Source organism: Epinephelus lanceolatus, chromosome 7 (assembly GCF_041903045.1).
Source record: "Epinephelus lanceolatus isolate andai-2023 chromosome 7, ASM4190304v1, whole genome shotgun sequence".
Taxonomy (NCBI): domain Eukaryota; kingdom Metazoa; phylum Chordata; class Actinopteri; order Perciformes; family Serranidae; genus Epinephelus; species Epinephelus lanceolatus.
In genome coordinates this window covers 25,392,596-25,417,598 of record NC_135740.1, presented here as the reverse complement: position 1 = coordinate 25,417,598, position 25,003 = coordinate 25,392,596, and the positions used below count along the sequence as shown (strand labels likewise).

The following is a 25,003-nucleotide window of genomic DNA, read 5'->3' as shown; positions in this document are numbered from 1 at the left end:
TGAATCACCACCTGAGGCGCAGAACCCATCAGTAAATGAAATCACTGTGATTGGCACGAGAAGAAAAAAAGGAGGTAACAAAAGCGACGAAATGGACAAAGTCACGAGAGCATGAGATCAAAGCAAGCTAGCTATCTTAGGTATTATTTTTTAGCCATTGGGCTCTTTTGCAGGAACTGTGTTGTTGTTCACTGCCTGATGGTAAATATTGGGTTGTGTCATTAATGTGGTCACTGGCTAACTTCCAGTTTCCCTTTTTGCACAAACAGTACTGGCACCCGCTGCTATGGAGAGTTATTTTCTCGCATGCAGGCGCAGAACGCACCTGTTAGTTGGCCTTGGCTTTAGTCTTTGTGGTGTGTTCAAGTGCAACTTTTTGGATGAGACACATGCGATGCGAGGTGGCCTTCATCGCCTTTAGTTCTCTGCTGTCGGTTTGGTATGTCTGGGCCCTGAAGCTGTGCTGATCTGTCTTGCTGCTTCAAGCATAAATACCATCAGCTGGACAGTTTCTGCTTCTCTAATGTGAGAATTTACTTCTTTTCTTGGTCTTATGTTACAGTGAATTGAATATTCTGGAGTTTTGGACTGTTGGTCGGACGAAACAAAACTTTTATAAAAGGACGCATTAGGCTGTAGGAAGTTGCGATGACCATTTTTGAAGGTTTTCTGCTGCTTTATAGGCTGGATGATTTATCAAGAAGATAAATCGATTACAAAAACAGTCATTAGTTGTCCTTGTTTTTATTTTTAATTTCTTGTTTATGTTACGCACCAGTACACCAGAGCAAATTCCTTGTATGTGCACACCAACTTTGTAATAATCGGCACTCTATACTCTGAACCGTAAAAGTTTTAACCCTGCTTTAAGTTACTAATTGGCAAAAAGTTACCCTCTTTTTCACATATACGCTCTTGTAATTTAATTAACACGTTGACGTGTGGATTATACACTTACGGGACTGAGTGAATGAGCGCCATTTTGTTCTGTCGCCTCATTGTTAAGAGTTGGGGAGCGTGTGTGTGTGTATGGGGTTTTCAGCATGGGGTGTCAGTTACATAGAAATCCCCCCTTTTCAAACTTCCTTTTCAGCACAAAGGCAGTTCAGTGGGCTATGAATAATCGCATTACATGCACGCGTCACGAGCACATACGCAGACTCATGGACACACGCAGAGTCAAATCTGTCCCATTAGATCTCCTCGTCTTTGCCAATACAACACACACACACACACACACACGCAGAGGAGAAGCCCTCATTAGGAATTACTCAATGTTTCCTGTTCGAGGCCTTGACTGACCCCCATACACACACACACACAGACACACACACACACACATGCTTCTCTTTAAATCAAGTGGCTGAGACTCTTCCTCCCTCTGTTCCTTTCCACTTCTTCTCTGGTGCTCCGCCAAATAGAATAGCTGGTTATATTTGGATCTTTGTTCCTTGTGTCAATGTTTCCCAGATGTGTGTGTGCATGTTTGTGTGTTATTCTGTCACAGTGATCACGACTGGATTCTCACTAATGCCCCAGGTGACAGTGACCAATGATCTGTCCTGTGCGTGTGTGCGTGTGTTGAGGTGGTCATGATTAACTTGACTTTATTTGTTCTGTCGAGTCCTGAGTCATAAGTATTCTCTTTGTGTGTGTGTAGTTTGTTTACACTCACTTTTGACCCAGTAATCCCAGTGAGATTAGCCTCAAAGCTAAACTGCGGTTACACGCTGTTGAAAGACTCGTTGAATCCAACTTTCAGATGGAAATGTCGCCCTTTTAAGATTCTGTCCCTATTTCCAGAACAAAAGCAGACACGTCGGGTGCTCAGCATTGTTTCCTCTGGTCAGAATTGAGAGTGAAATAGCTGCTCAGTGGGTGCATTTCTGAGGACAATGCAGCGCAAGGTGTCAGGTACCCAAGTGGGATTTACAAAACAATGACTGGTCACATGGGTGCTCATTAGGCAAACTGAGAGAAAAAGGTCCCGTCTGGAGCGGCTCCATCAGGTCTCCTCAGTGAAGTAAACTTAAACTTATAAAAAGTCAACTTAAACTTAAACTTTAAACGTAACTCAAAACTTGACTTAAACTTAAAATACATTAAATATCATAGATATTGTTTTTATTATTTTGTGAAACTTAGTGGAAAAAACAGGAGATGCCCTTTTGTAAATCCCTTCTCTGTTGATCAACGTGGACAGAGCTCAAAATGGATCCTTTTAAACTCAAGTTGGAGTCAGATGGTTGGACATGAATGATCTAACGCTTGTCTTTGAGTTTATGGGTGATTATATTGCATCATTGTTTGTTTTATGCTGTTTGTATAAAGGGTGCAGCGACTTTTCAATCGATGGAAAATATAACTAGCAAAATACTTTGATAGTCAAATAATAGTTTGAGCATGTTTATGCAAAAATAGGTTAATTTTAGGTTCTAAAAATGTGCATAATTGCTTGTTTTCTTATTTCCTTTGATAGAAAATTGAATATATTTATATTTTTGACTGTTGATTGGGTAAAACGAGATATTTGAAGGTGTCACCTTGAGCTCTGGGAACTTGAGATGGACAACACTAATCAATTAATCAAGAAAATAATTGACAGATTGATCAATAATCAAAGTAATCCTTGGTTGCAACCCTACTTTGCATATATTCTCAAGCCCTTTATATTTATTTTCTTGTAGAGTTTCGTCCATTTGTATAAAGGCTGATCCAGGGACAGGCATTGCAAACTAGCCCTGGCTGTAATTCACGCTGTTGTATGTGTTACGTTGGTCCGTTCTGTATCCACTAACATGGCCTGACATCTCAATGCTAGTTTGATAATATACTAACTCTCACCTTCTTCCTTGCCTCTCTTCCATCACAGAACAACAGCGATGGCGCCCTCTCTCCCCCAGGCCTACAGGCGGCGCTGGTGGATGGCAGTGACAGCGGTGATTGAAAACCTGCTGTGTTCGGCCGTGCTGCTGGGCTGGGGCTCCCTACTCATCATGCTGAAAAGGGAAGGCTTCTACTCCCACCTGTGCTCAGGTAACTACACCAGCTCTCCTTCACGTAAAGGTGCAGTCAGCGATTTTAACGCAACACACTTCGTCAAATTCAGCAAATATTGTCTCAGAAAAATAAGGTGTTCATACAGTGCCATGACTCTGTAAATCGGAAGCAAACAAATCGGCTAGGGCCGAACTATACAACACTATTTCAGCCAGTCAGCAGCAGGGGGTGTTTGTGCTTGTGCATGGGACAGAAAAAAGGCCAGGGATGTGTAAAGCTTTGTTTATACTTGCTTCCGTAGATGGCCAAGCTGTGATCATGCACAGAGGTGTTTATGCTAAATGGCTAATTATTGCAATGTGCACTGAAACATCAGGGGGCGTGCAAATTAAGTATTCTGTAAGCATGAAATCAACGAGTGTTATAGCAGAAACATTATCAGAAAAGTAGGCTGCATGCCAACAGTACAAACACAGTCAAACATTACAGTTGTGTACTGTAATTATTGCCGTTGCTTACCTCCATGAAGACATTATTCTATATTGCTTTGTTGGCCCTGCGGTTGTCACCCTTTCCATGGGACTTCTTTTAACTTTTACAGCGCTCTCTCATGTTCGTAAACACACTGCGGCAAAAAGACTCTTTTTTCCCTAGTGTGGTGACCTTAATTAAAAGGCCATGCGAATGTCCCAGTTGTCTCTTCATGAAGGGTTGTAGAAATGTCTGGACAGGCGAAACTACTCAGCCAGTCTTCCCTGTTAAAGTGAAATGTACAGTGTGCCCACTGGGCTCAAAAAATTCAGAGTTGCACGACCAACTACTGTGACAACTTCCACTGCCTTTGCGCTTGAAGTGATGACATCATATTTTGGTGCATTTGTTTGGGTGATGAGTTTAAATGTCAACAATCTTTCTCTAGAGTTGCTGACTCTACCTTTAACCCAAATTTGTTTGTTTGTTTCTCTTACACAGCTCCAAAAACATACTCAACATTGAAACGTCATGGCTTCTCACAACTTTATGAAAATTGCTTATAAATATATATCTTTAACTAATGACATATTTCAGACCTCTGCTACAGAAAATTATGCACTTCCTCTAAAACTTCCTATAAAACTTTGCAGAGGATTGTTTTATTCTCTCTGTCTGTGATTGGTGTCGACACTCATTTTTATGCAGTTAAGATCCCAATATCACAAATAAGTCTATTTATCCCATTGGAGTTTTATTTTTGTTTATTTTCTGGGGCAACCCAAAGGATGATGGATTTGTTTATAGATACTCTAACCGATCTAATAACCTTAAAAACATTACATTTTGCCATGTTTAGTGTAGCATCATAGCTTTATGCTCATTTCTTTACTTTGACAACTTTATTAAGTCCAGTATCTGTCAAAAGGAAGGCTTACCGCATTGTTGTTGTTTTTTAGTTATTCTTGGGTTGCCTTTGCAATAATCTTTTTTTTTTTTTTACACACACTGTACTTAGAGTCTGTGACGTAATGAGGTGAAGCCAATGTCAGTGGTTTCCGACCTTTATAGTTTGTGATCCCTCAGTTCGGATCAGTGTCTGTTTGCAAACTCCTTGTCTCTGATTGCATATCAACACCAGCTGTGACTGATTATTTTTAGAGGCTTGAGAGGGACCTATTTTTTGCAATAATTTCCTTACTCACCCCTCTTATTTCTTTCCCACAGTGAATGAGTCCGTGGTCGTGTCCTTGGGCAACTCCTCCAGCGGTGAGGTGGAGGAGTGGCTCAGCTGTGTGGACCAGGAGGAGATGCTGAATCTGGGTTTCACCATTGGCTCCTTCTTGCTCAGTGCCACCACCTTACCGCTCGGTATCCTGATGGACAAGTTTGGGCCGCGCCCAATTCGCCTGATGGGCAGGTAATGGTTTTAACGCAGACTGTCCCATTTGTAATGGAATGCATATCTGCTGGGGGTTGAATTGGTTAAAGTGTAAAGTGTCTTTTTGTGTTCAGTATAATTCACAAAAACCTAAATCTCTTTTTGAAATACAGATTTTCCGAGTGGAACGTCTTATTTGGAGGCTTCACTGCTTCACATTTCCTTTATCATTGTTATGATAATAAGAATCTGGAGTGAATGTCCTCAAATACAAGGGTCATAGTAAAACAAAAAGTAAACAGATCACATTCCAAAAATGGTTTTCTTTGTGTGTAAATCAATAAATGAAGGTGGAGCAGTGGAGTGTGTTCACATTGTTTTTATAGTGAGTAGTGAAATTCTTTCTCACTGGGTGTGGACACACGTGAACACAATGGTACTGCCAGAATACAGAGGAATTACTGGTAGTATCTGCACGGATATGCACAGACATGCATTATGAACACACGTACACACACACACGCCCTTTCTCTTTCTCATTCACAGTTTCAGCAGCTATTAAACTGAGTAGCCCAGTGCTTTGATAATACGCTGAATGCTGATAGATATGGAAAAAGAGAAGTTTATCTGGAGCTGCAGGCTGTTAAACAACCGTCAGTTTCCGTCTTTGGCAGATAGCCAACGATTTAACCACTGTACTGTGTATCATACTTTTAATTTTATTCTTGTATGAAAATATTGTGTAACTTATCCGGGTATATAAACATCTGCTGGCCACATTAAACTGTGTCTGAGCTCATGTGAATCACATTTTCACTGAATAGCGTGGCAGTTGTATGACTCAAGACATTTACACCCACAGACATGAAGGGCTGAGTCACCAAGCATTAGTTACTCTGTAGTATTTGTGTAATGGCCGTCTGGCAGTTTCTATAAGTGTGTCATCGTTTGTACTAATTATGTATATGTGACTTTGTGAAGAAATTATATGAAAGAAGCACGAAAGAATTTAAAATGTCGTTCTTTTGTTACAGTTCATGTTTCGCTCTGTCCTGTGCTATGATGGCCGTGTCTGCCTATGACCCTCATGGTGAGTACAAACACAGGCTCTAAATAAAACACATGCCAGACATCAGTGTGACGTAAGAACACTATCTCTTGCAGTTATCTTTCAGTTTAAGTTTTAAGTGACAGCTGGAAGCACACCACCCGAGATCTTGATTTACTTAAAGATTACAAGGCCAGCCGTTTGTCTGGAAGAGCAACATTCTCAGTGTTTACACATGTTACTGAGGATGTGTTAATTTACACGAGTTTTTAAGCAGTAAAAAAAAACCTCAGTGGACAAGACAGTGAGGGCGTGTTACTTAGTATTAAACCATTTGCAACTGGACAGGTGTGCAAAGGTGTAAAAATGGGTAGATTCCAAATGATCTATACATTCCTTCTTTTACAACTAGCTTTTTAGCTATTATATCTCACCGATGGCCTCTGGTCGTGGCTGTGAAGTGTCAGGTGGAATAAGCGCAACCGAAATCGGATCAGGTTCTAGATAATGGCAGATAGTCAGCTTCCTTTCACACCACACACATGGTGTAAAATACACACCACAAAGTGCCTGTGTGCTACCTTGAAATGCAATATTTTAATTCCTGCAGCACGTTTACTGAGCTCCTGTGCCAACTGTTACATGCACTTTATAAGGACCTCAGTATGCTTCAGATAAACTATGTCTGTTTGATCATCTAGCAACATCTGGTTGGTCTTTTGGGGGACGAGGTGGAAGACGTATCCTCCAGCCTTTTCCTGAGAGAGTTGATTTTGGCTCTAACTCTTCCGTGTTTCTGTTTTTCTCCGCAGTTCTGTCAGCGCTCATTTTCTTGGCTCTCTCCCTGAACGGCTTCGGAGGCATCTGCCTGACCTTCACCTCGCTCACGGTGAGACACACAACCAACAGGAAGCAGAGAAAGACAGATTCCCACTGATTAACCAAGCAGACTATAAATAAATATGATACTGATATTTACTCATGAAACGAGATATCACCCGGGTGATATCATGAAAATCAGTAGCACAAAATGTAGATATATATCTGTGGTGTATTGCTATCACACTGAACCAAAAGAGACTCAAATGCAGACTCAGGGACGGAATAAAGTTCAAAACAAGGTCCCTGAGTCTGCATTTGAGTCTCTTTGCAGACTCAAATGCAGACTCAGGGACGGAATAAAGTTCAAAACAAGGTCCTTTAATTTCAGGCTAGGTTCGGTACACAGATGTCAGTCACCCAAGCAAAAATCCAGAAATGACAGGCAGATAGAAATGATCCCCTTTAATGAGTACGGTGGTATGTTGTTGCTCAACACATCTCGTCATAATTTTCAAACTGTCTGGAAAAGCTAGTTTTTAGTTTACATCACAAGTGGTATTGTAGCCGAGCGTCCTGGGTCTGCCCAACTGAACAACTAATAAAACAATAAACAGGATGGAGGACAGTGTAACAGCTCCAACAGCACCTGCTGCCCTTTTATTTTTTTGACCAAAACTCCCACACATGAGCCCCCCCAACAGCCAAAGTCCCCCAGAACCTTTCTCTGCCCTATGGCAACTCAGAGAGACACATTACAGGGAAGTGTGTGACAGTATCATTGTGCGTTTTCTGGTTTTGATGGTTTACTGACTTGTTCTAAATGCTCTGAGGAGACGATCACTTGTCTCTGTGCCAGTTCTCACTGTTTTGACAGATGATGTTTTGTCTAGTGACACCCGTATTTTGATTGCTGTTTAAGCCTGTTCTTACTTTGTAGAAAAAGAAAAATATAAGACTGAGGGAGAAAAAGAAGATAATAGCTCACATCTTGAATGGACTGTGTTCAGCAGCTTTGTTGTCTGATTTAGTTCAGGGGTGTCAAACATGCAACCTGTGGGCTAGTATTGGCCCGCCAAAGGGTCCATTCTGGCCCACTGGATGATTTTGCACATCTCATAGTGATGCACTTGTGAAGGCTAAGAGGTCTCAGGAGCAAGTTAAACAGTGAGTGGCCTACTTTATGTTAAATCCTGCTCGAGGGGTCTTTTCTACCCTAAATACAGTTTTCTGAGCAAACAATGCACATGTATTGTGGTCATATTTAAGATATTTAACATTGTGCAAAATATAGTCAGTCAGCAGTTTCAGTAGAAAAGAATCTGTGTCAGACTTCTATCTTTAAACAATATGGGTGGAACCCAGATGATAAGGCATTGCAAACTTCAGTCACAGGAGCTGAAATGTACCGAAAAATGCACATGTAATGACAGTGAGTAGTAGACGGACTGAATGTGGAAAAGCTGAGACATACTGTTGAAATTGCACTTATTTTTCTTAAGATATATCAGGCTGTTCATCATCTGTTTTGTAAATGGATGAATGTTTCCAGAACAGACTTTTTTACACAAAAAGAAAGGGAAAGATTGGTTGTTAATATGTTGGTTTTTATGACTGTATGTGGCATACAACGTCCCTGGATTAGACGGTCATTTAATACTTCTGAGGCTTGATTTGCTTTCAAGCTGTGTGCTGTATGTGTCTCTGACAAACCTCCAACAAATGTACTGATATGTGTATTTAAAGCTGTCTGAGAAGCCATGACAAAATGTAGTCTTTACAGTAACGTGAACAGGGCCAGGTCGTTCAAGGTGCAACACACAATGTCAGATTCTGAGCCATAAAGAAACACATCAATTTCTGTCTTTTTCTCTGTCTGTCAGTGTTTGAGTTGCTGATCTACACAAGCATGTCTCTTACATAAGCATCATGTTAACTCAGCATGATGTGATCAAGAAGAGGATGATTTTATTAGTCACAATTTTAGCTCACAAATGAGTCTTTTCTTTTTTGACGGCATCCAGCAGCCGTCCCCTATAACAGTCTGTGCTGAGGTTACACCACTCATTTTCTGAGAAAGTACTAATGTAGGGTTGTGTTCCTGGAACAAATGAGCAGAACAGTTTTGGTAGCTGACAGCCTCAGCGTGGTCGGGGCCTCTATTTGTCTCAGCTGAGGAAACAGTGTGTGCTGTGACTGGGAGCTGTGTTTGTTTACATTCACATCAGGCATGTGCATTTGCTTGTGATGTGTCAGCTGGCACCAACATTATCGGGTCTCTTTTATTGTTGTCGCTGCCTCCTGTGTCACTTCAAGTATTTTGGTTTGCGTGTAAGTGCGTGTTAACAGTGTTTCCGTCAGAGTTGCACATGACTTCTCCCAGATGGAAAGTCTCCCATTCGTGTTTCCACCAATCACGACCTGCAGCTGACCACACACCCTCCCTGAAGCTCGGCCTCTCACCTCTATTCAAAACACTCAAGGCCACGCTTTCTCTTGTCTCCTCTATTCCCTCTCATTTCCTTCCTTCTTCCTTTGTTCTTGTCTTCCCATCTTCCTTCTCTCTCTGTGTTCCTCTGTTCTGCCCAGCAGTCAGCAGAAAATCAATGCAGAATCTTTTTAACTCTGCATGACTGTGCACACATGTGGATGTACACATGTGTGCACGTGGTTATGTACACACAGGGAGTCGAACATGAAACAGATGTTTAGATAATGAAGCTGAGTATGGATACACGACCCTCTCTTGTGACCTTACACCCCTGTATGGTGACTGCAGCCTGGCTCTGAAGAAAAGAAAAGACAGCTGTCACCGTCTGTGGCTCATATTGAATCGGCACTCTGCACATTAAAAGTAAACTGTGCCTGTATATCTCACTGAAAACTGCTGACATTATGAATAAACAGCTGACATGGCTATTTTATCATCCACATAAAAGATGCAACGTTCATTTGTTTAAGTTGCTGTCATGCTACTTCTTAGTCTTGTCTGTTTTGGTGTGAGTTGCAGAGTGTTGTCTGTCTTCTCTGTCCACTCGGCTTGTGGTGCTAAAAGTGCAAAAGAAACAAAAGCAAAACCACATGTAACTATTTCTTTTCTTCTTTCTTTCCTCTACCAAACTACACCTTTTAAGCAAATGGCAAAGATGCCATTAATGTTTACGTCTCCAGCTGTCAGGAGCAAGAGCCTCTCATCCATGAATAGATGCATGCTTCCCCCTGTGCAGTGATTTGGTTGGCAGGTGTACTTTAGTAGAAACAAAATAGTTCCTCCATGAGACTGCTCACAACAAGGTCTGTGGATTATCTTGAGTAACTGGGTCATGGGGTCTGGAAAGAGACATTGCTGTTGAGTTTTTCAAATACATGTTTTTGGTGCTTTGAGAACCACAAGTGCTCTCCATTATCCTGGAGAGAAGGCAGACATCTCCACTGCTGATATCTCCAACACTTAGCAACTCACACCAAAACAATCAAGCTGATTATTGAGCACTACAAGTTAGAGGAAAATATGTATTTTTGATTTGGGGATGAACTGTTCCTTTAAATTCCTGAAGAGATCCCAAATTTGCCAGTATCAAATATGTCAGGTTGGATTTTGGGGGGAAATTATGCAAATAACATCTGGAAGAGTTGCAACGATTAGTCCATTCATCAATTAGTTGATGGTAAGAAAATTATCGACAATCATTTTGGACATCAATTAACCATGTAGGTCATTTTATAAGAAAGAATGCCGCATATTTAATGGCTATTTTAAATGTTTTTACTTTCAGAATTTGCTGATTTTTTTGTCTTACTTTATAGTAGATTTATGATGTTTTACAGACCAAATCATCAATTGATCTATAAAAAATAATGTGCCCTGTTATATTAGAAAAGATAGTAACAGATTTTGATAACCTTAAAGCTTAAAGACAACAAAACAGGGAAATGGCATGTTGGGGGTTAAGTTTATAGCTGAGAAAGTCAGAAGTTTTACACACTCCACCATATGTTTTATAGATGCTTACCTAAATTTAAAAAACATGCATGTTTTCTTTAAAAATTGCCAAACTTAACTATTTATCACAGCCAGAAACTGTCAAAACAGAAATATTGTTGGATTTTCACATTTCTGACAGTCCTTGAACACATGATGTTGGACAAACACTTCAGTTTGAAAAAAAAAATTACCAAATCTGAGATTAAACTAGTGAAATTTCATCAAAATCACTTAATTCTACATTTCTCATTTCAAATTTGGACAATAAAAAACCATTTGCATGAACTAACTTGTATGCACAACACTTTTAATTTTCCAACACCAGAGGTTAAGTTTTAAATATCTAATGATTAATTTATGGTGAAGGGAGGGTCATGCATTTTCAGCCAGTCACTCAGGGTGGCTCAAGGAAAAATATATGTAGCTGCAGGCAGGGTAAAAAAAAATGGAGTCACACCCCAGCCACCCCTCCTCTGATAAATAATTAACAGTCCCTGATATTATTAATCAGTAGTGCATGGTTATATCTGTCAATAGAGCCTGTGACTCATGGTAGCAACATCACAGCAACCTGGAAACTCCTTTTAGTGTTACTAATACACACTCACATAACACTCACACAGGAAGGCACTGTACTCCTTCTACTCTATTAATCACCCACAAACACAAGATTAATATAACATGCACACACACACTCTCATACACTTGAGTAATGCTTAACTCTCCCCCTCCTCCTCTTTGTCCCTGTCTGACCTCTGTGTCTCTCTTTCCATCTCTAATTGGGTTTGCAGTACCAGCAACGACTGGCTTCAACACTGTTGTTCTTAAGAGCGAATAGCAGCAGAGCACAAGGACTGTGAGACATACCCCGTCATAATTTAAATCATGTGCTTCAGAGTTATAGCTCATAACAACAAAAATGTCTCTTCTTGTATAAGGAAGTTATTGTATAAGGAAAGAGCACATATAACACATAATGAGGTACGTAACCCTCAATACCCAGGGTCTGTCATATGATTTCATACAATTAGATTTGTCAATTTATAATACACAATAACATATGTAAGCATTATCTGGCATGGTGGAAATCATAATATCCCAATACAACACATTTAAGCTTTAAGAAAAGTTTTGAACATTGTTGATGAAATAATCTTCCTGTACGACCTTGATCAAGGTCAACTGCTCCTTGCCCTGGAGACACTATTTGCACTCGTGTTGTGTGCACATTTATTATGTGTACAGTCATAATACACACAAGTTGCAAACAAAAGCAAAAAAAATATAAATACCTTAGAGGGAGCTAATAAATTACAGCAAAGGATAAGAGTTCAAGGAGCAGTGACATTAATGAGTCACTCAGCACCAGTTCAGCTTTATGTTGTGTGGCGTCTTTAAAAACCTGTGAATGTGTAGTTTGTGACGGTTTTATTACAGATATTCAACATTTCAAGTTCATGAAATTGAGTGCAAGAGTCAGGATGGTCTAAGGGGAGAAATTCTTTTTAATATTCTAATCAAATAGTCACATACAAGGCAGATTCACTGTCTGATAAATTATCTGAAAAGTACAGGTGTGTGTGGATGTATTCACAAATCTGGAGACTGCTTTGTGGCGCTGTCATTACTGCGGTGGTAGGTCGCAGTGTCTGCTGCTGCCTGCTGACAGTGACAGCAGAACTGGTAACTGTCAGCCACCTGCATCCATGCTTGCTTGTAGTAACATCCGTAAATGGTTGCAGTAGATAATAAACACAGATAAGCATGTATTATTGAAGTCAACGTGAAGTCACGAGCTCACCGCCACCTTTGTTTGGTCTGTACTCTGTTGTGTGTGTACACTGCAAAATCTTAAGTGAGCTATGGTTTTTCATCTTTTCTGGTTAATGTCACAACCTTCAGCTACATTTTTAATGAAGAAAACTGGGGCCAACAAGGCGTTCAATTATTTTTAAGCCCTTTCTGGTGACTAGAGGCAAATTCAACGGAAACATCTCCCTGATCGGCCTTGAATCATGCCTAAGGTTATGGTACCACTACCTTCGTGCTAGCTTAAAAAACGATTAAAGTGTGAGTAGACTACTTAAAACTGGCCAAGCCTGGGATTATAATGAGCTTGCCAGTCACCCAGCAGCTCTTTGGCATTTTGATGTTGTGAAGAAAACAGTCTGAAATTGCTGCTTTTCTGAGCACTGGATTTGTCTATAGGCTACTGAAGGTTTATGTGTGTATGTAGGAAATAACATCAAGTTGTAAAAACAATCCATTAGAAAAGCATAATGAAAAGGTAAAAGGAAAAGAGGAATCAGTTTTAATTTAATTTTAAAAAAGAAGCAGCTCTCATGATGCAAAATGTCAATACAGTTTTAATTTCCATACAACAATGATCAGAGCCTGTGATGCAGACGCAGTGTCATTTTCCATGTAACAGGAATGACGCAGTAAAACTTGTTACTAACCTGCTGAAGGCTTGAGGTTTGCCCTGTGTCTCAATACAATATTAAAATCTGATCTAAAAAAAAAACTTTGAAAATTGTCCAAATCTTTCACCAGATCATTTTTCGACTGAACTCTAACTTCATTAACCTGTTTGAACACATCCTTGCGGTTTACCAAAAGTACACAGCCTTCAGGACTTCTTTGGGCTGTGTTCACAAACATTTGGAGAACACTCTCAAAGAGCTCCGAACGTAGCCTCATCAATTTTAGTAAGGAGTCCTAACGTTGGAGTAATTTAAGAAAGGTCTCGGAGCAACTCTGAGTATGGAAGGGACAGTAACTTTTACCTTAGTGAGGGCGTTTGGTTGACCCTGTTGCTAGGTGTGCCACATTCTTTTAATAGATGTGATTGGTTGTCACAGACACACCCCTATGTGAGCCTGTAAGGTGTGGACACCCAGTGGAAATGAAACGAACTGCTGACTGTGAAAGTGTTGTCAGTGTTAGTGTGATCACTCTGCTGATGGAAGGTTGAGGCAGACCCAAGTCATCACTGCTGCACTGTTGCATTTTCCCAGTTTTCCAGATATCTTGGTGTTGTGATCACTTTGTGTCTAGCGTTATAGCTTTATTGCAGCGGGCAGGAAATACACACAAATCTGTAGCCTTTCATTTCCTCACTGTTATTGTTTGGAGAATATTCCTCCGACCTCTTTGTGTTTCCACCATTTTCTTTGTCACTGAAGAAACTCTCAAGCCTCTTAAAAGTCCTCCTCCCTGCTCCTAACAGTTTGTCACCATAGGAGCTCTCTTAAGGTCTAAGATGCTTTGTGAGAAACTTATCTTTACCAGTACCTTGTCTCAACTTTAAGGGGAAAATCGAATAATTTTTTTTAGAATTTTGTCACCAGGAGCAGCTCTTTGTACTAGGAAGCTTTGTGAATACGACCCCTGGTTCCCACATACTTAACTACTATTAATGATGCATGTTAACTACCGTATGTACGGCATTACTGTAAGCTTGTGTGTCACATTTGCAGTGAACGGAATTTGCAGACAAATTTCTAACTTGCAAAAAAATAAATTTATTGTGACGTTTCAGTACTAGACCTTCATCAGGCGTCAGTTTTATGACAAAGAGAACCCCTCTTATGTCAGAAGTGGCAGGCATAAATAGCAAACATCACTTTACAATGTGACGATCTACAATATGGTCCATGGCGCTGTCCAGGATTTCCAGTTTATTTTCCAACATCTATACAATGGCTAGCAGCATGCTAGTTCAGCTGGTGCAAATCTTCTCCTTTGTGTTTACTGATGTTTACATTTGAAAACCACAACGCTGTAATTATTTACAGACTGGTGAGCTGATTTTCTTATCCCAATGAGTGACTCACAGCTATATGCCACATCATTCCAAAGCCAACCACAAAATACACCACCAGCACTTGTAAAATAGACGTAAGAGCATAAATTTAGCATGAATTTAGAGGAGCTGACAGAGAGGTGACTGGAAATGTCCTCGCCTACGTCATGGAGCACCATTGAGTCATAATGCTGCGTTCAGATGGGGTCGTGTTTGCGGTGATCACCAATAGAGTCCATATAAATGTCCCCCTGATGTGGTATACACAACCTTTAACAATAATCAAAGTAGTGGATGAACCTGACACAGCATATATGTCACCTTAATGTCCAAATCATGCTCCAGAACATTTTTGTGACCTCCTTTGATCTGATCTCTAACCTCATTTACCTGTGCCAACACAAACTTGCTGCTCACATAAGGCACATAACCTTCAGAACGTCCCTGTTCCCACATACTTAACTAGCATTAATGACGCATGATAACTATGTTCGGTATGACTGTTAGCTTGTGAGTCACATTTGCAGTGAAGGAATGAGGACAGTCCTCTTGCACTTGCTGTGACAGAGGTGTGATTGCCCTTCAACAGGACTGGCGGCGTGTAGGGGCCTGTCTGATCACACGCTAGTGAGTGCTTTCCGCCGTTCCTTGCTGCAGTTGCGAAAGCTGTCAGTCTTCCATGTGCTAACTTGGGCTCAGCCAGCAGATAGAGGCTGAGCTTCTCCTAAATTTGCTCAACAAGTAGGGGCCAATGCAAGGAATTGGGGGTGACTCTTAGAAAGATTTTTTGGGTAAAATACAAAGAGAATCACACCATGAGTCATGGTTTGAGGCTTTCATAGAGAGCAGTTGAACCACCATCTTAACATCAGACTACTTTTTTGGGTTATATAAGTTTAGTGCAGCTGGCCAAGAGTGCTGTGCCAACGCTGTGAGGGATAAGGGTTTGACCAATCTAAGAACAGTAAGAAAGGGCGGCAGAGAATTGAGGTGGAGAGAAGGAGCCGGTGCTAATCAGCTGTGGTTTAGTGTTTCCCACTGGGATCTCCACAGAGTGAGCGGCTGCAGCTGTGGCTTGGGGAGATCAGTCAGACCAAAAATGTTCCTCCCACTACCATCTCTTTACTGTCATTTCTATTCTTGCTTATTTGTATACACCACTCTCCTTTTTTCTCCCTCGTCTGTTCCCTTTTATTCCACTTTCTCTTCCTGTATTCTGCCTCTCTTCCACGTGTACAGAGCTGCATCAAAATTTCAGTGCTCATTAAGCTACTATTTGGCCCGTTCTCTCAGCGATTAAGGTCTTAATTAAACTCAGTGCCAAAGTCTTACAACACCCAAGTGAGTGAGCACAGCGGGAATAGAGCCTGAACTGATTAGTCAGGACAAGGGAACAGCCAAAGCTCCATTTGTGTGTGACTTTGTGACACCAGTTGACCCCCATGTTGCCTCCATACAGGCACGTGTTTCTATGGTTAGCGTTCGCATGCAGCACATGTGCTGTTTGAAATAAGTATTATTTATGAGCACTGCCAGGACACAAGTGGTGGGATTCACGCCTGCTGCTGCCACATGCACACACACCTTTCACGCTTTTTCTTTGCTTTCTGCCTCACACACAAATCTCTGAGACACTCCCCTATAGGAGGTCATCCCTATGTTCCCCAGCTCTATAGTCCCTTAAAGGCATAGTTCGGATCTTTTGAAGTCAGGTTGTATGAAGTCTATAGTCCGTGTGTTACCTACAGTAGAAGGCAGTCGACACGCCCTCAGTTTAGAGAAGCATGCAGGAGTACTGCCACAGAAGCTAAGCAATGTGCTGCTGTGGACGGGGGCAGCAGCAAAACGTATTTAAGCCACCTAAAAAATCGATATCAGTTTAAGTGTATGTTATATTTAGAGTATTTTCATCGCTCATCCCCCCACCTCTATGCATTCATCACTCCACCCTTCCTTCCTCTACTTTGCAGCATGCAAATGAAAGATCTGTGCGTCAGAGTTAGACTTTGGGTCACCAGAAGTTTTCTGGTGACCCAAAGGTCAAGATGCATACCATATTAGCTGCAGCATCCATGTTGCAGCTTTTTCCCATGCTTTCTTTCTGAAACTTTACCGTCACTCTATTCAGCGAAGTCAAATATTTATATTTAGAGTATTTTCATCGCTTTGCCTTGCTGTCAGACAGCCCTTTCAGACAGGCCTTTAATGGCTTCAGTTCAAAATCTATGGTCTTGACACAGTCACCTGACTTCGTCAAGAAAAACAGTGATTTAACATCGCTGAACATGCCATGATCATTTAGTTTGTTTGTGTTATTGTATTACCTTGGTGAATCCGAACTAACCCTTCTAAACACCAAATCAACACAATAGCACAAACTAACTGATTGAGGCACCGCCACGCCAGCAGCTCCTGTGTTCAGTGATGGAAAATAACAGTTTTTCTCAATGGAGTCTGGCTTTGAAGAGAGTAATGAGAGCCGTTCCCTATAGGAAATCGCTGTCTGATGCAAGGTAAAGTGTGAAAATATTCTAAATATAGCATATACTTTAAGTTATATTGATTTTTTAAGGTGGCACAGTAGTACATTATTTAGCCTATGTGTTGGTATTGCAGCCTGCTTCTCCAAACTTTGAGGCGTATTAATCGACATCTACTGTAGGTAACGCACTGACTATGGATAAGTACCTAATACAACCCCAAAACATGCCAACTATACCTTTAATGTAAAACATAAGTCACTCTTTACATCCGTCTTCCTACCAATTTGAAAAGATTTACAAATATTTGTATATGTCTCGTGATAAAACCTAATATCGTCAGAGATAGGTATGGTCTGTCTTTGCAGTTCAAATGGTTTACCAGTCAGTTTGAGTGGTAAATATCTGATTAGCCCTTGTGGATGTATCAATGTCTAAAGTCAAGAAAACTGTTTTGCCCGCAAATTGGAGGGGGTAGGTTTCCAGGAATATTACTTCAGTAAGCTATAAGCTGTAGGTGGGATTTCAACATGTTGACCCAGTGAAACATACATTAAACATTTGACCTAAAGGGAAAAAACATTGCTAAGACCATAATACCTTTTTAAAGGTCTTGATTGTCATGTTAAGAGGATAGTGATCTGGGGAATATAGAACCCTGGGAACATGGATATGTTCCCACTTTTACACTTCTGAAAGCAAACATTAGTTAGCTGACATCTCACATGGCTGGAATATCTTTGCTTTAACATTAGTAAGAGATGCGAACTCTGCTGTGTGCTCAGAGGGCCCTTTCGCCCACATTCCACAAACCTCCGCAGACAGCGAGTCCAGCGCTGTAGATCTCATGGCCACAGTCAGACCGTGAACTATTTCGGTTCTCAGAAGCGCTGAATGAGGACGGGTGTTCTCTGGGATGTTTTTTCTCATCTCGCTCAAACAGTCAGGCTCTTTTTCGAACATCCTCAGGAAAGCTTTTTTTTTTCCTGTTTACCTGCCAACCTTGTTGTTTTGTCAGCTCTGAGTGACCTCATGCTTCCCTCTGCAACACACACACACACACACACACACACACACACAATATACAGCCTGCTGAAAACTGTCACCACAGCCCATCTCAAGACAGCAGCCAACCCCTGCACAATACAGTCAAAGGGAAACATACATTAGTTCTCGTCTTCATCTCCCACCTTTACATCTTGCTGAACTCGAGATGAAAGCAGCTCTTGGAATGTACATATGGGGTAATAAAGCTCTGGAAAGCCTTTCTCAGAAGTTATTTTATGGTCTCTGACCCACCAGGAAGTCCCCTGCAAATGCGATCTGTTTAAACGCAGGACTATAAACAACAAGCATTTGTGATAAACATACAGTCCCATGATAATTAGAAACAGATAATGAGACATTATACTTAAAGATGCTACAACATTCAGGACATATCTATGATTCACAGTCTTTCCTGCACATGGCTTTCAGCATGGAGGTAGCTGAACTGGCGGCTAGCAAGACATGTATAGCTGCAGACACATTTCGTTTGTAGAGGACATGACAAATCCCTAACAAAAAGCGCCAACCACAAATACAAGACAAAATAATACACTGTATAATTCATAATGCATCAAGATGTGATTCACTTCATAAGTAATGAGATGTAACCCTTTCCATTACCCTTAATTGAACCTTAATTGCTTCTCTTATACCATACTTCCTAGGTAATGTTAGCTAATCGCTAACTTAGCATTAGCATAAATAATGAGATGTAGCCTTCCCATTACCCTAGCCATAACCACCTCTCAATACCTCATCGCTAGCTAATTGCTAACTTAGAAATTTCATCTGGACTTCTGCTTCCAGGCCAGGGAGTGAAGGGGGCTAATGGTGGACTGACTTGGAGGTATGGTGGAGGCTTGGTCATGAAGCTGTTCCTGCAGTTATACCTACTCATGGCTAGCAGCTAATAGTGCTAACAGTGCTAACATCAGCCACAGTGCTGATAGAGCTAAAGGTGTTACCCTGGAAGGAAACCAAACAGTGGGTGCTACGTACCGCCGTATGAGTGCAGTACAGAGTGGTTGCCATTAGCTAGCCAGTGGGATACACACACAGGGACTCACATGCACTAACATCAATGCGCAGTGGGACCTTCTAGTACAACAACAAACAGAGAAGTTTGGATTAAAAGACGCTTAGGGAGCATGACTTCTTCTTTTGCTCAGGACGCCATTATTCCACCTATCTTTACATAGCAAATAGTTGTTTGCTGAGATATTAATGCTCTAAACGTCATTCAGTATTTTTGTATTAACAATGGATCAGATGATAAAGGATAGGGGCCGCTTGTAAAAACACACCCACAGACAAAATTACCTGACTCTGACTGCAGTTTCCCTCATCTCTATGAAACATTTTCATCGCATTGTTTTGGTTTCCCGGCCCCCAACTTTTGGTTTACTCTCACTGCTGTCATCTTTTTCAATAAAGGACATTAGAAATTCCACTGTACGCTACCTGCACAGCACCAAACGGCAAGGTTAGCGGTTAGCTGGTGAACACTGTGGAGCATTTTGCAGCTAAACAGCCAGTTTCCCTCATTAGTTGGTGCAGGCCAAAAGGAGATTAAATAGTTAAAGTAATCAGGCGGCCCCAAACATTAATTTTTATCAACTTTAAAACGTGATAATATGTCAATATGTCGTGCAGCCCCCAAGTGGCCTGAAATCAGTTAAATTAATTTTTAAAGAGCTTTAACAGACACTGAAATACTTTGACATGCATTTGTCAGCAAAGTTTGTAGATTTGTAATCAGAATTGTCATTATTTCACATCCCTCCACCTCTATGCATTCATCACTCCACCCTTCCTTCATCTACTTTGCAGCATGCAAATGAAAGATCTGTGTGTCAGAGTTAGACTCATAAATGTCTGAATTCATGTGACCCAAAGGTCAAGATGCATACCATATTCGCTGCAGAATCCATGTTGCAGCTTTTTCCCATGCTTTCTTTCTGAAACTTTACCGTCAGTCTATCCAACGAAGTCAAACATAATCTTAAATGAATGAATGAATAAATGTATGAATTGGTTGGTTCATTGTTTTCATTAATTGCTAAAAATGAAAAAGTGAATCATTGCCGATGCCTTCCCAATTTCCCAACTCTGACTTGACATAATTTGGTCCAACCTCAGTGAATCAGTGGGGAAAAGGCAAAGCTTGGGACAAAAAGGGAAACTGACACCATATGGTGAACTCTGACCCAGCGGGAAGATTATGTGACGCCAGCAGTAGTTCGGAAAACCATGGTCAGTGTTGAGTGAGAATAGCGAGCTTGTCATGCAGCACACCTAAAATCCCACACATGTGATTTTATAATCGTGATTGACCCATTTAAAACTCTAATCAAACAACGCTGGGTGTGCTGGCAGCACAATAGGTCATTGTTATGTTCACTAAGCTTCTTACTACTGTAAATAGGTCGACCTAATATATGGTGTGTTGGTGCCTGGTGCCCACCACCTTGCTCCCTTTTGGCCGTGTGTCATGCATGCCCCCACGCTGGGTACACAGAGCCCTCTGAAGTTCAACAAGAGGTGGCTATACATCGGCTCCTACATTTTTAATCCTAACTCAAAGAATTTGTTGAAAAAGCAAGAATAAAGACGATGGGCGTGTGTCTAAGTATAGCTTAGTCTGTGTTTTAACTATGGGGTCAGGACCCAAACTGGGTCATGACTTTGTTTCTTGTTTCCTCATGACATGGAAACTAATATTTTTTTAATGAGTCTGCTCCGTGGGGGGAGAGAAGTGTGACTGGGTGCAAACTTAAGAGGTAGGAACAGGTCACGGTGTCTTGGTGAAAGGGAGCTCCAGTGTGCTTCATGCTGCTGACACACAGTGGCTGTCTGCCCTCTGCTGGTCCAAGTAACACACTGCAGCTTGATTAAACTACAGTTTTGACTCAGCTCATATTAAATTCAGTTGTGATGTGTGTCACACTGCTGAGGTCTAGAGAAACATGTTTGATTAGCATAATAACTGACATGTATTGTATCTGCTCCTCTGTCCCTGCAGCTCCCCAACATGTTTGGTGCTCTAAGCTCCACCGTCATGTCTCTGATGATCGGCTCCTACGCCTCCTCTGCTGTCACCTTCCCTGGAGTCAAGGTAAATGTTAATTGTACACATGTTCACCATAACAACTGTAGTAGCTTTCTCTGCTGCCCTCAAGTGGCCAAACATTCATCAGTTAATACAACATTGAAAGCAAGTGCAAGTTACTTAAACAATAAAAAAACCCTCTTTCTCCCCTTCTCTCTTTTTTCCCAGCTGATTTACGATGCAGGTGTATCCTTCCATGTCATCATGTGGATGTGGGCAGGTCTTGCCGGAATTGTCTTTCTCAACTGTTTCATCAACTGGCCGACAGAAGGCTTCCCAACACCTGATGAGGTAGACTACAGGTGAGTGTGTCCGGCAGGTTTTGTTGCTTCATCTCTTTTCCAGAGACACAAATGTTTATCTGAACACTGCTCCTTCACTCCTACCTCAACGTGTTTGTGTTTTTATTTAATAGTAAGATCCTCACACTGACCGAGGTGCCTTCATCTGAACAGAAGGTTGTCGGAGAGAGACTGAGCCAGAAAAATGGAGACATCAAACACTCAACAGAGAAACTTCCTAATGGACCTGACGCTGCACCCAGTGAGTCAACAAACACACTCAGCAGTTATGCTCCCAGCCATTTACTTTATACCCAGTCTTTTTTATTTGGCTTGACAAAACTGTGTTGACTTAAGACATCAGGTGGCATATGTCAACGGGGTTTGAATAAATTCAGCCAAATGTGATTCTTTCTTCTCACATATAATTAGCAAGAGAAGTCTGATGTCTATGTTTTACAGAAATTAGCTTTTCTTTTTTGTCTGTCCTGTTCATCAACTTGTGACCCCTCAGGTGACTTCACAAGATGTATCTGAGGGGTCACAAGAAAGTAAAGGGGCTCCCCTCAGTTGGATGTGACAGACTGGATATCCTACACCCTATACACTTAAACTCTGATAAGAAAGAAATCCTAATCACCCGCCGTGAACAAACTGTCTCCTTCCCTCTCAGAAACTCCTCCCTTTCGACGATCTGTGTTCTCTCCCATCTTCCTGTGGAGTCTGGTTACAATGGGAATGTCCCAACTGAGGATCATCTTCTTCATGGGGGCAATGAACAAGATGCTGGAGTTTATGGTCACCCACGGCGAAGAGCATCGTGAGTGTCAAACCCTGGAACACGTTCCCAGCAAACCGTAACTGGGGCTTTTTAAAATGTATTGTATGTTATTAAGGACGTCTAAAAATTACTGACAGAGTGGGTGTTTGTTTTTATATTTCAGCATCTGAACAGCTGGTGATTGAGGCAGAAGAGAACGGTGAGTAGTGTCATAATGCAGCTTTAAATTTTAACACTGTATGCAACTTGTCTGGCATACAGTTTCACTTGTCTTCTTCATGATTTGATTTATTGTGCTCTCCTTCAGTGAGTTTCTACTCGTCCATTTTCGGCACGCTGCAGCTGCTCTGCCTGGTCACGTGTCCTCTGATTGGATACATCATGGACTGGAAGATGAAGGAGTGTGAAGAGGAGAAGCCCGTCCCCTCATCCACAGATCAGAGGTACATGCAGTGAGATGTAACGATTAAAAAATGGCAGAATCAACAGTATGCTGTTCGCACACATTCCTCACGTGTCCAAAACTGATACCCTTTGGGGAAGAGGTTGAGAAAACCAGGAAGTATATTTTTAGCTTAAAAAAAACTCTGAAACTAGAAAATATTTCAGGTATTGATTTACAAGGAAAGATAAAATTGGCTGATATGCATCTCTGTAACATATTGTGTGTGACAGACATGACACAGTAGATTGCTTAGCTTCCATATCAGACTCCAGCCCGCCTTTCCAAACTGGGGGCGTGCAGACTGACATCAACTGTATATATCCTTTAAAAACACCTCTGTGTGTGTGCCCCATCAGAAAGACCAGCATTCCCAAGAGAGACCGTAAGATCCAGAAAGTGACCAACGCCATGAGGGCCTTCATTCTCACCAACCTGCTGCTGATCGCCTTCGGATGCTGCTGCCTCATAGACAGCCTGCCTCTACAGGTAACACACACACACAAACACACATATAAAGAATACATAGTCCCAACGCTCAGATCTATTTATTGTGTTTTCTTTTCTCTTCCTCAGATCTTGACCTTCATCCTCCACACGATGGTCAGAGGCTTCATCCATTCCTGCTGCGGAGGCCTTTATGCTGTTGTGTGAGTGCTGCACTGCTAATCCATTGTCCGCCACATCATCTGACACTCTCTCTAACACACACATCTCAGAGGAGTTGGGAAAACATAACCTAAGGGGTGTAATGTTTGCCCCTAGTTTCCAGTTCATTAATAAGATAATAAACATTTAACTTAATAACAGTGTAATATTTGAGTCCAGGCCCACTTAGATTTGTTTCCCAGCACCACATAAACACCAAATATAAAGCAGCACTTTACAGTGTGATAAAAGCAACCAGATGTGGTGACACAAGCAGGGGATGCTGCATTATGTGTGTTAAACAACCACACCACTGCTACCATTCAACAGAATCTACGAACAGTTTGATAGTCTACTCTCAAACAATAGGTCTATTTCACAGAAGATATCGTGACTTGACACAGTAGGAAAAGCACAGGTAGAAATAATAACTTCAGTGGTGGCTAAAATCCATTTAGTGGATTTAATTTTAGGTTCCTCTGGCAACAATCATGGTTTCCCATCATAACTTTATACCACAGAAGCAGCAGCGTATTTGTTTTGACATTTTATCATCTAATCTGGGGCTCTGTGTCATTTAATTTGCTGTGTCAAACCATTGGTAACCACATGTGTCTCTCCCACAGCTACCCATCCAACCACTTTGGCACCCTGACAGGCCTCCAGTCCATGATCAGCGCTGTGATCGCTCTGCTGCAGCAGCCGCTCTTCATCGCCATGGTCGGACCGCTGAAAGGAGACCCCTACTGGGTGAGGAGACGCACTTATCTATAACTCCTGGGGTTCCTACACATTATAGAAAAGTATGGAGTTTGATTTTCATGTCTGGATAAGTATGGAAAAAAGAAAAGAGTATATAAAAATCTTTTAGGTTCCAGACTAAAATTTGGAATTTCTTTTTTTGATCTTTTTTTTTTTTTCTTTTTTCAACAAACATACACAACAATACAACAACACAACAGCAACAGTCGTCAAGACAAAAAGGAAAAACACACGAGATGGGCGGTAAAATAAAATACCACAAAACCAAGAAAGAAAATAGGGCAATATTTTTAAATTGTGTACATATTATTACATATCACAAATATTAAGCTTGAATAAATATTTGAGTTATGCAGCTCTGCAGTTATCAGAAAAGTAAACAGACTGTATTTTCTGCATAAGGAAACCTTTACAGCTGCATTTATTGTCGCCTCCATGGATACAGTGAATGAACAAAGCTGCACATAGGCCTTGAAAATAAAATAATTTGATTTTTTTCAATTCATTGATTTTTTGTTAAAATGTTGATTAATGCACACTGTCCCTTTTCTTAAATAAATTAAGAAAAATAAATAAAAATCTATGTATACTCAATTGTCAAATATGATTTAAAAAATACAGAGAAGTCTGGAAGTTTTAGTCCAGAAAAGTATGGACTTTTAAAATGGTGTTACAGCCTCCATACAAACAGGAACAAACCCGGCTCAATAGGGGCAGGAGGCTGTAACATATAAAAAGAGAGGACGCCCCACCAAAGTTAACAGTTTACTCTCCAGCTTTATTGTGTAACCCCAAGTATTAAACAAAAGCATCAACAAACTAAAGGAAAACAAAAAGGAACTGGAGACCCCGGCCAAAGGGAACAAAAGGAGGGAAGACGCTGGGCCAACCAGCCAGTGGGCCGTCGCTCCCAGCGTCTCCCCCTTAACTACCTAAAACATGAA

General features: G+C 41.1%; 1 protein-coding gene across 1 annotated transcript in view; it reads left to right on the top strand.

Annotated features, from left to right (window-relative positions):
• The window catches only part of slc43a1a (solute carrier family 43 member 1a), a 31,894-nt gene that overhangs the window by 3,813 nt on the left and 3,078 nt on the right, over window positions 1–25,003 (top strand). Inside the window, exons 2-14 of the mRNA XM_033633641.2 lie at window positions 2,873–3,036; window positions 4,699–4,891; window positions 5,887–5,942; window positions 6,713–6,789; window positions 21,059–21,151; window positions 21,314–21,447; window positions 21,561–21,688; window positions 22,100–22,246; window positions 22,371–22,406; window positions 22,515–22,650; window positions 23,009–23,138; window positions 23,226–23,299; window positions 23,924–24,047. Coding sequence (XP_033489532.1) covers window positions 2,883–3,036; window positions 4,699–4,891; window positions 5,887–5,942; window positions 6,713–6,789; window positions 21,059–21,151; window positions 21,314–21,447; window positions 21,561–21,688; window positions 22,100–22,246; window positions 22,371–22,406; window positions 22,515–22,650; window positions 23,009–23,138; window positions 23,226–23,299; window positions 23,924–24,047 — 1,482 coding nt within the window. The 5' untranslated portion in view covers window positions 2,873–2,882. The remainder of the gene's footprint in view (window positions 1–2,872; window positions 3,037–4,698; window positions 4,892–5,886; window positions 5,943–6,712; window positions 6,790–21,058; window positions 21,152–21,313; window positions 21,448–21,560; window positions 21,689–22,099; window positions 22,247–22,370; window positions 22,407–22,514; window positions 22,651–23,008; window positions 23,139–23,225; window positions 23,300–23,923; window positions 24,048–25,003) is intronic.